Source organism: Phycomyces blakesleeanus, assembly GCF_001638985.1.
Source record: "Phycomyces blakesleeanus NRRL 1555(-) unplaced genomic scaffold PHYBLscaffold_3, whole genome shotgun sequence".
Lineage (NCBI taxonomy): Eukaryota > Fungi > Mucoromycota > Mucoromycetes > Mucorales > Phycomycetaceae > Phycomyces > Phycomyces blakesleeanus.
This window is the reverse complement of record NW_017265136.1, coordinates 1,399,755-1,410,354: the sequence shown is the minus strand read 5'-3', so window position 1 is coordinate 1,410,354 and position 10,600 is coordinate 1,399,755. Positions and strand designations below refer to the sequence as shown.

Here is a 10,600-nt window from a genome sequence, read left to right as displayed (position 1 = left end):
AAGATGGATCACTTTCAAGAATTAACTGTACTCTTCACAAATTTATTAGATACAATATAGAATGGCTATATACGTCTTGTTTATCTTACAATAGTATAAGGAGAAGCCACCTTCAACCACAAGTCTATATTGTATGTTTAGCCCACTTTCTCTGATTCTCTCTATAATTGACTTCAAAAGTGGTACGCGATATATAATGTGTCATAATTATTTCTGTAATATCCATCAGTATGCCTAAGCTTAGCATGTTACACTATATGCATGGATAAATCAGGCAAATCGTGTAATAAAAGGATGTATTTCCCCTGCACTGTCAAGAAAACATTCAGGTATAGTATTGGTGGATGTTTTGGAGTCCTCCTGTGATTTCTCAGAGAAAATACATAAATTAACTCTCTTATAGTCAAAACCAAAGGCTACTACTGTGAAATAAAAAAAATAAGATTTATGTTTACAACAGAATTCTTTGAAGGATCTCCAAATTATCATTTTAAAAGGGATTTTTTTTAAAAGATCTTTCAAACAAGGCTTATTGTGTAACACATTTAAGGAAATAATATTTGAAAAGAATTCTTTCGATCAAGGTTTGAGCTGTGCCAAGAATCTCTTATGGTTTATATGCCTTAATATATACTTATAATTTTTGAGCGTTAAATGATATAAGGTTACCATATTCTTAAGTACATATATATATATATATATGTATATGATTAAAGTCTAATAAATGTCAAATATCTTCTTGAATCAAGGCTAAATGGTTATGAGTAGCATTCTTATAGTAAGAAGCATAATTCTGATGGAACATAGGCTTTTATTTAAGGTTAGGATTATAACCTATAAAGACATTTAGAATAATATGATATATACACATATTTACCCTATAGACAAGAATTACTTGGCTTTTCTAATTCTTTAGACGTCATACAAAGTCGATTTAAATCGCGGAGTTTAGTAAAAAAAAATATGATTCTGATCTCTTTCCAAGCATTTACACTGATCCATAAACTCTGGGCAACCTGGTACTTTGTAAGAGCATCTTTTAACTTTTTCTATTTTACTCAATGCTTTATATCAATAATCTGTAAAAAAAGACGATTTTAATTAATATATACATAAATACAGCTCTGCAATCTTTTCTAATCATTTCTTAGTAAATTATATAAAATAGCCCTCTCTTTTGCTTATAAATTCAATCTTTTTGGTAATAAATAGTAAATTGGCTTTGATAATTCACACAAGGTTTTGGTTTAGTAAAGTTTGTTAAATAGCTAAAAATACATATATACCCTACTTTGGCCAAAAACTTAGGTATCAAGGTAGCTTGAGTCAAGTCAGTCAGTCATTTTAAGAAGGAATAGAAGACCTACCGTCGCTGCATTTCTATTCGGGTATCGTACAGGATGATTTCCTCAATCTGTTTACAGGAAATGTTGCATTTATTTGATAAAAATAAATCCTAAAGAATTCTATTACTTCTATAATCAAAGGATCGAAATCAATTATTGTTTTCTTCAAACAATTCACAGACTCACTGAAAAGGCTATTGTTTAATATCTTTCTCATCGTAAGCAGCGCCATATTGTATTGAAGCTGGATTTCGGTCAACTTCCTCTCTTTAGTTCCCGTTACAATACTATACTTTTATTTTCAGTTTTCTCACAAATCTACCATAGCTCACGCCCAGAAAGTTATCATGAACCTCAATATTAACAGTACGGGATTATTTTTACTTTGCAACACCATAATGCTAATTGAGCCGTATTTCGTACATATACACCACTTTTATTTGACAATGTTGAAAGTTCCATTAGTATCCCATCATAGCAATCGATATGCTTCCTCAAGTAATAATAATAGTAACTTTCTTTTTGTTGATAATTTTAGCAAGAAAAACTCAAGTTTTACCACTACTACTGACAAGCCAATTTAAGTAGAACACACTGCCAGGTTTAAGCAAAATGTCTAATCAAATATCACATCCTAGCTGATTACTCTACTACTTACAGTTCTTTAAAATCTCCTCTTTTTCTACTATTTTTTTTAAAAAAAAATATCACTCGTAGATTAGGAGAACTAAATACTTCACTCTAAGAGGGTCATAATATCTTTCTTGATTATAATATTTAAAAGCATATAGTGGGTAGTTTTTCAGACAAGATCATTATTTGGATATATATCCATACTTCCGTATACACAGAACCTTTGTCTAGCGAAGTTCGCATTTTCTTCTTCTGGTCTTTACAGTTCAAATTATTAGACCTCAAAATACGGTTTCTAAATATTAATAAGATAACATTTTTCTTTAAAAAAATTACATAATTAAAATAAGTGTTACTCGTGCAATATATTATAGAATTCATTTATACAGATTCTAGTTGTAATAGTATATATATATAATACAATGTATAAAAGCATAAAAGGAACTAAGTTGCAACCCCAGATTCTTTTCTATTTTTGAATCCATATTTTCCTAACCATCCAATTATAATAATAAGTCCAACTACACAGGATCCAAGATAGTACTGGGGTACCATTCGTCTTCCCATTGTAAGCAGACCTCCGTGTGGTAGACTTCTCTTATTTAGTAAAATAGTTGCAACGCAAATTGACCCAATAACCGTTGTATAAACGAGTCCGACTGACATGTATTGATATTTAGAAACGTGATATATATATATATATGTGTGTGCCTATATAGTATGCGAGCTTACCTATCAAACCAGCAGGAAACTCAATAGCCACACCTGCTAGTAGTAGACCATATATAAAAGATCCCAATGCCCAGACAATCTTAGGAAATTTCGGCAGTGGGCCATGGACTTGGTTACGGAATACATATATCTGAGCCCAAGACATCCACATCCCTCCAAATGCATACATATAATGTGCAATCTTATGCTCCCATAAATCCTCCATGTTAAGGTACATTTCATGCAAAATTGGATACTGTGTCACCAATTCAGGGTGGGCCAAGTTGAAATCTTCGATAGGATGCTGCAAGCCAGATAAAGCAGTTAATTATCTTCAACATAGTTATCTAGTTATTATATTATCATATTTTGAAACTGGTCCTAACTAATAGTTTTCTTACCTTGAACAATGCTGCAGCAGTATGCATCCCATGTCCTTGGACATAAATTCCCGCGCCAATAGCCCATAACAACCAACCGATACTTTGTTCGCTTAAAAAGCCACCTATAAAACACAAGATATGTAGTGTTTAGTATTATTATTATTGGTATTAGTAATAGTATGATAATAATGCTCTTCTTACAGTTACGGGATCTTCCTCCTGTGACCATAACATCAGCCCTGGTTATAACGAACAAATTAAGTGGCAAGGTGATTACAGGGTCGAATAGCCGCCAGAGTGTGTTGCCATTGAACCAAGGATTTATGTCGGGAATATCAGCTAGGACCGGGATTACTGTCATGAGAAGCATCGAAAGTGCGGTCCATAGCATTAACCATGCTAGTTGGTTGTCACCGTTGTGGTGATCACGGTAGGTTCCTCGCAATGGTGAAGAGGAATCAGCGAGAAGGTCATTAGGATCTTCTAATGAATCTTCAGAGTCTTCGCCAGGTGATTTGCGAGTAATTCCAGCTGGTGTATTTGAATACATTGAAGGTAATGAATATTCATCCTGCATCATTAAGATTGAGTCCCGATATTATTATTTTATTTTTGTGAAAGACAAGACGCCCTTGGGAAATTCAGACTTTTTATTTATATTTTTATAATTGATTGATTGATTGAATGGGTAAATTTATGGAATTGGATAATTGTATACTATTTGTGTTTTCTTATGTTCATTGACATAGATACAATATGCGAAGTTGGGACATGTAACTAGAGTGAAGGGGATAGAGTGATTTGATGTTTTAGATGTTCAAGAAGAGTTCGGTGTACTTGGGCAAGGGCCAGAGCTTGTCAGAAACAAGGCACTCGAGCTGATCAGCAAGAGAGCGAACGGCATCCATACAGGGGATAACCTTCTTCTGTGCGCCATGGGCCAATGGGAGGAGCTCCTCAACCTTGAGCATCTCATCCATAACGTTCTTGAGATCGTTGGTGCGAAGCTGGAGGTTGCGGACGAGAGGAGTAAGCTCGTTCAAGAGCTCGATTTCGGGTGTGGACTCAACGCCAATGTTCTTCATGGCTGAGGCAGACTCGGCCAACTCACGACGGTACTGGTATGCGGCAGGAAGAACTTGCTGAGTGACCATGGTTAACAAGGTCTGAGCCTCAATAGTGACATCCTTAGCATATTTCTCAGTCAAGATATGGACACGAGACTCAAGCTCAGCATGGGAGAAGACGCCAAGACGCTTCAACATATCGGCGTTCTCCTTTTTCAAGATGCAGCCAAAGGCATCAACACTCTTTCTAATGTTGGGAAGACCACGCTTGGCAGCTTCAGCGGCCCAGGCATCAGTGTAGTTATCACCCTCGAAACGGATGGCCTTGGTCTTTTTGATGAACTCGCGGATGACGACAAGCTTGTCGGCATCGGAAGCAACGGACTTCTTACCCATCTGCTTCTTAAGAGCAGCATTGACCTCCTGAAGAGCAGAAGCGACAGCAGAGTTGAGAAGAGTGACGGGGAAAGAAGGAGACTGCTTGGAACCGACGGCGCGGAACTCGAACTTGTTACCGGTAAAGGCAAAGGGAGAGGTACGGTTACGATCGGTCAAATCACGGGCAATGCTGGGGAGAGCAGCGACCTTCAAGTCAAGAACGGTACCGTCGACACGGACGTTCTTCATGTGTGCGTCATCGTAGTTGGTGACAGGACGACCCTCCTCAATGGCATTGAGGACCTCATCGAGCTGGCTTCCGAGGAAGACGGAGATGATACCAGGGGGAGCCTCATGGGCACCGAGACGGTGGTCGTTAGAAGCCGAGGCAATACCGGCACGGAGAAGATCACCGTGATCGAGGACACCCTTAAGGATGGCAACAAGGAAGAGCAAGAAACGGTAATTGGTCTCAGGAGTAGCAGAAGGATCGAGCAAGTTGTCACCCTGGTCAGTGGCACAAGACCAGTTGCAGTGCTTGCCGGAACCGTTGACACCACGGAAAGGCTTCTCGTGGAAGAGAACCTTGAGCTTGTGGCGATGGGCAACACGGTGGAGAACATCCATGGTCAACAAGTTGTGATCAACAGAGAGCATAGACTCCTCAAAGATAGGAGCAACCTCGAACTGGGCAGGGGCTACTTCATTGTGACGAGTCTTGATGGGGACACCAAGTCTGGCAAGCTCGAACTCACACTCACTAATGGCAGCCAAGACACGAGTGGGGATCTTACCAAAGTAGTGGTCCTCCAACTGCTGGTGACGAGGGGGGAGACCACCAAGAAGGGTACGGCCAGCAATCTTGAGATCGGGACGGAGGGTATAGAGAGCGCGGTCAATGAAGAAGAATTCTTGCTCGGTACCGAGAGTAGTGTAGACATGCTTGGCGCGAGGATGATCTGTGGCGCACCGGTAAATAACCAAAATTTACCCCTTAATCGTATCCACAACATACCTTCATCATCAGCGGGCTCAATCAAGTTGAGAAACTCAAGAGTGGTCTTGATCATGATTTCAGAGGATCTCAGGAGGACGGACTTCTCATCAAGAGCCTCACCGTTGTAAGAAATAAAGACGGATGGAATATAGAGGATCGAGGTACCATGAGGACCATCCTGAATAAACATAGGGCTAAAGTATAATAAGTTAGTATGCTTATACGAGTGTATCCAAGGTTACATACCTCTTGGTATCCCAAACAGTGTAACCACGTGCCTCAAAAGTAGTACGCATACCACCGGAGGGGAAAGAAGAAGCGTCTGGCTCAGACTGCAACAACTGGGATCCAGAGAAGGTATCGATGGCAGTGGTCTAGTATAGTGTGAATAAGTCGCGGAACCAATGATGTATGCCGTTTTGCTTATATCTTACCTCCTCGAATCCATTAGCGTAGCTAGTTTTCATTGTCAAGAAAGCATCGTGCTTTTCGGCAGTGGAGTCGTTCAAAGGCTGGAACCAGTGGGTGAAGTGGGTAGCACCGCGCTCAATAGACCAGACCTTAACTGCGTGAGCAATGGCATCGGCGGTAGGCTTGTCCATGCTGCGACCACCCTTCAATTGTTCGGTGAACTTCTTGAAGACGGGCTTGGGGAGCATCTTTGACATTTCCTTGAGAGAGAAGACATTCTCACCAAAAATCTCGGAAATTGACTGCAGACGGCCATTCTTGACGGGGAATTGGACGTTGCGAGGAGCTCTGGTGAGACTCTCGACGACAGTGTTAAGACGAGCTTCGTGGGCCATTGTTTATGCAGGAGATGAAGAAACAAGCTTGAATCGGTGTAGAAAGAGAGGGGGCATAAATATAAATGCGGACTGCGTTTTTTAAAAAAGATAACGAAGAATCCCCGCTATCGGCTGGACTGGACTGGACTGGACTTTACCTTCAAGTGAAGCTGACTCATAGGATTATGCTTTTGCTTCTTTAGGATTTTAAGTGTAAGGATGAAGGTTAGTGGATCGGCGCTTGATTAATAGATGATTTTTGATTGGATAATATTCTATCGATTGTTTGTTGGTGGTATATAAAGACCTTTAACACCTCACCACCAAGACCGTTATACTCTTTTTTTTGTTACAGCTGCTATAGAAGCGGCCATGCAACTCAACATCGCGAGGATCTCCGATAGCACACAGAGATAAGGAAATGACCCCTTCTATGACCCGGACAGAGCTCAAGTTTAATTTACTGTTTCTGTATTTCATCTCGATTGGGGTTATCTTATCTCTACAGATAAACCACGCCATCTCATTCTATCGTCCCAAGGATCGGCGTGAGGACCTTGGAACCAGGACTTGTCTGCCTTGTCGTTAGATCACCTATATCTTTTCTTGCGTAACATGACTCATCTATAAATTATACCTATATTTTATTGGAGAAAGATATCTAAGCAAATCCTTAAAGATCAGTTAATGTTTTGCAAATTAATACTTATCCGACGAACAACAAAAGCCCTCCCACCATCAGCAGTCTTGTATGTGGGGTTCATTCTGTGTAACTCTAGGCTAAATAAACAGATATGGCTGTCAGTCGTTATTCTCTTGTTTGAATCATCTGTGCACACATATTCAAGAGTCATAGGTAATATTTTAGTAACTTCTGTGCTTTATTTTTAAAGTTACTGAACCTAATAGCTCCATGCACAATCTCAAAGCTTGTTTGTTTGTTTGACGTTCTTCTCTTCTTGTTTATTATTCAATCAAATGGAAGGACAAAGTTAGATAAGAATCCAAGATCCTCCTTATCATATCTCTCATTTGTTCCCAAAACCAACAAAAAAAAGATTAACTGATGAGATAAATATTAAGCACTAGAACGTGGTGTACAAGCTACTAGAGAATGCACATATCTAAACAAAATTAACCCTCGTTCATAACAATACCTTATTTTTATGTTGTTTTTCTGGAAATCCTTCTTGGTTCAATTATGGAATAATAGATACATCATGGCTCTATTATAAATAACATAACATAGATGTTATCGGTCATTTAACTTGCACATACTATACCATATAAAAGTTGGTGCACATTCTGCCCCGTTTTCTGTATCATTTTGTTGTTTGTATACAAGAAAAAACTAAGAAGCAAAAATTGTCAAATCAATAAGCTAAATGAAATGTATTGATCACATATATCTTCTAGGCAGCTCTTGTAACTGAATTATGTAAAATACAAATAAAAATGTTTAATTGCAAATCAGAGTAAATATATATATATATTGAAGGTTTTTTACGGTGTAATTAGCATTTTATATTTTATTTTATATATTAAAAAGGCAAGTCTTTCGGTAGAATATATTAGGGTTTTGATACCCTATAATTGATATCACAGCATCAACCTTATTCATTTAACCAGAAATCTTACGGGCACGACATTTCTATCTAACTGGGCCAATTAATTGTGACTACTTGTCCGGGGCCCGGTGTCTTTCTCTAATCCTTCAGGGCAGAATAGTGTCTCTTGAAAAAATACAACACATTCATTGTATGTATTAGCTTACTACTTTATCTTCACACTTTGTGTGTTCAGCGATCTCTCTTCAGGCAAATATCTCTCCTTCTTTTAAGAGTTACAGTCCGACTTTGGGCAATTTAATAATAAAATGTCTCATCCAAAGAAAAATCCAGTATATTCAATTAGTAGCCCTAAATTCAGGATTGACAATAAAGAGATAATAATAATTAATCGCAAATACACTATATCAATAGCCATTTATGCAAAAGACTATAAGAAATTACTGTAATTAAATTGTGACTCAATCTTGTTGGATATTCTACTATGTATTGGCCTTTTTACGCGTATAGTGCCTTTGTCTTTCTTTCACATATATATTACCAGAGCCTAGAAACACCAGATGTTAATTCCCACCCACCCTTTTATTTTTATTTATTTTTCGCAAAGTACAAAAAATGATACAAATATTCTGTAGCCTTATGGACCAGATATAATTATTCCATGCCAGGAACAAGGCCACAATTTGTGGCCCAATATAATCAAAATGTCGTCCCCAACTAGGAAACGTCGTCCCAGTAAAAGTAGCGATAGCAACAGCAATAATAATCTAGTCACTGTAACATAAAAAGTTTGGCTCTTTGAGATGTTTAAACAATTACAGGTAAAGTGCCTAAATAACTATCTACTTTGTCTGAAAACTAACTTTTCTTTGTTGAAACATTCCCAAATTTGTCTCAATCTCGAGTAGAAGCACTGTATTATTTTCTTACTTATGCGAAACTTTCGAAATAGATTTCTGGTAGATGTATCATGTACTAATTATTATTATTAAGCAAATAGTATTAGATAATGTAAAGTAAGATGGAAGGGAGGGGAGGTCATAGTGTTTGTCTCTTCAAACGATAGAAATATGTATTCGGCATGCGACCTCAACTAAAAGTCTTAAATATAGCAATATTTAGTAGCAATAAACTCGTCTATAAATATAAAAGGTAACCAATGTAAGAAGTGTGCATTTACTGAAAATGTGACAAGTTGTTTTATTACTAGCATATATATATATTCTTTTATAGCTTTATACGCATATCTATGTTTTGTAAATAGCCAAGTACAAGGATAATACGTGTTTAGAGAGAATGTTTATATATTTGTTTATTTATTTATTTATTGAAGGTAAATATTAGGTATATATATAATTCCAGTCGGTAAATCCTAAATGCCTATCCAGGGAAGGCCCATCGGTGCTCCACATCTTGTTCTTGTGCTTCAAAATCTGCTGTAATAAAAAAGAAAGAAAGAAAGAAATATAAAAGTACGTACCTGCAAAAACAAACACGCAGAAAAAAACGGACCCAACGAGAAAAAAAACTAACTAAAAACACAGTACGAAGTTGGGGACATCTCACTTATACGACATCCGGTGGATCAGCACAACACCGAGATGAAGGACGACTAAGCATCAAAAAAAGAAGTTGGCGCAATGCCTTGAAACCCTCGGCCTCGTACTCAGAATCCTGGACACCACCAGAGCTCAGTCAGGGTCCCGAAGGTTAACCTGTTGGCTTGAACCTCGTTATATACAAAATAAGAACAAGATAAAATGCTGAGATGTTTTGCTTTAGCTTATGTTTTAGAACGATTACTCACCGATTAAGGAGCTCACCAAAGTACTCGCGTACTCTAATGAACTCGCCCGCTGGACCGCTATTTTATTTTTGAAAAAAAAATTATGCAGACAAAACACGTTAATATCTTTTCATGTCAAATTGATAAGTAGTAAGCATGGAGATTAGCAGCAGATTTTTGCACACAAGAACAAGAACAGGAGTGTTTTCTAGGCTTCTGACTATTTCTTGCTGTCAGTCTATTGTAAATAACAAATAAAAAGTTAGATCTTGTTCAAGAGTAATGCGCATGAGGTTGGTAGCATTAGCCATTCACTCGTTTTCTTGAATCTGCCAAAGTTGAAAATATGGAGCGCCTCTTTAAAAAAGAAAAAGGCGAAAATATGTTCAGGTTAGCTTATGACACCGAATGGGACGTATTCGAGCTGGCTTTAACACGCTGGTGGTCTTTACATTCGTTACTTACCTGGTGTAAACGTAAACTGGCCTAAAGGAAGGGAAATACAAATAAACAGACGCGTATGCCCTTGAAATAATTCTTTCCTACGCCAATATAGATGACATCATCATCTATTTGTGATGCAAGCATTCTTAGCCACTGTGAGAGAATTTATTAGACCAAAATAACCACTACGGTAAAAAGGGGGTGTTTCAGAGGGCGATTGTGTAAAACGCATGTGATTTTTTTAAAATTACCCCCTGAAGCGCACCTTTTTTCTCACAGTGGCTAAGAATGCTTGCATCACAAATAGATGATGATGTCATCTATATTGGCGTAGGAAAGAATTATTTCAAGGGCATACGCGTCTGTTTATTTGTATTTCCCTTCCTTTAGGCCAGTTTACGTTTACACCAGGTAAGTAACGAATGTAAAGACCACCAGCGTGTTAAAGCCAGCTCGAATACGTCCCATTCGGTGTCATAAGCTAACCTGAACATATTTT

The 10,600-nt window shown here is 37.9% G+C and overlaps 5 protein-coding genes across 5 annotated transcripts; 1 reads left to right on the top strand and 4 right to left on the bottom strand.

The window, feature by feature from the left end:
• Nucleotides 1-270: 270 nt before the first annotated feature.
• PHYBLDRAFT_163673 (hypothetical protein) lies at nucleotides 271-1,808 on the bottom strand (the record flags this gene model as incomplete). Its single annotated transcript, XM_018434854.1, has 4 exons — nucleotides 271-422; nucleotides 993-1,036; nucleotides 1,368-1,414; nucleotides 1,731-1,808. The coding sequence occupies 4 exons, from the start codon at nucleotides 1,806-1,808 to the stop codon at nucleotides 271-273; spliced, it is 321 nt and encodes a 106-aa protein (XP_018296611.1).
• Nucleotides 1,809-2,423: 615 nt separating this feature from the next.
• Nucleotides 2,424-3,653, bottom strand: PHYBLDRAFT_140640 (hypothetical protein; the record flags this gene model as incomplete). The annotated part of the gene is made up of 4 exons (XM_018430439.1): nucleotides 2,424-2,638; nucleotides 2,712-2,994; nucleotides 3,092-3,195; nucleotides 3,275-3,653. The coding sequence occupies 4 exons, from the start codon at nucleotides 3,651-3,653 to the stop codon at nucleotides 2,424-2,426; spliced, it is 981 nt and encodes a 326-aa protein (XP_018296610.1).
• A 7-nt stretch (nucleotides 3,654-3,660) lies between these two features.
• On the bottom strand, nucleotides 3,661-6,339 carry PHYBLDRAFT_176851 (hypothetical protein). Its single transcript, XM_018437821.1, has 4 exons — nucleotides 5,950-6,339; nucleotides 5,762-5,889; nucleotides 5,534-5,709; nucleotides 3,661-5,477 (listed from the first exon to the last, which is right to left on the bottom strand). The coding sequence occupies exons 1-4, from the start codon at nucleotides 6,319-6,321 to the stop codon at nucleotides 3,883-3,885; spliced, it is 2,271 nt and encodes a 756-aa protein (XP_018296609.1). The 5' UTR covers nucleotides 6,322-6,339; the 3' UTR covers nucleotides 3,661-3,882.
• Nucleotides 6,340-6,522: 183 nt separating this feature from the next.
• On the top strand, nucleotides 6,523-6,892 carry PHYBLDRAFT_140638 (hypothetical protein; the record flags this gene model as incomplete). The annotated part of the gene is made up of 2 exons (XM_018430438.1): nucleotides 6,523-6,528; nucleotides 6,668-6,892. 2 exons carry the CDS (start codon nucleotides 6,523-6,525, stop codon nucleotides 6,890-6,892), a joined length of 231 nt encoding a protein of 76 aa, XP_018296608.1.
• Nucleotides 6,893-8,508: 1,616 nt separating this feature from the next.
• PHYBLDRAFT_62669 (hypothetical protein) lies at nucleotides 8,509-10,399 on the bottom strand (the record flags this gene model as incomplete). Its single annotated transcript, XM_018440999.1, has 5 exons — nucleotides 8,509-8,645; nucleotides 8,802-8,846; nucleotides 9,679-9,735; nucleotides 10,123-10,199; nucleotides 10,353-10,399. 5 exons carry the CDS (start codon nucleotides 10,397-10,399, stop codon nucleotides 8,509-8,511), a joined length of 363 nt encoding a protein of 120 aa, XP_018296607.1.
• Between the last annotated feature and the right edge of the window lie 201 nt (nucleotides 10,400-10,600).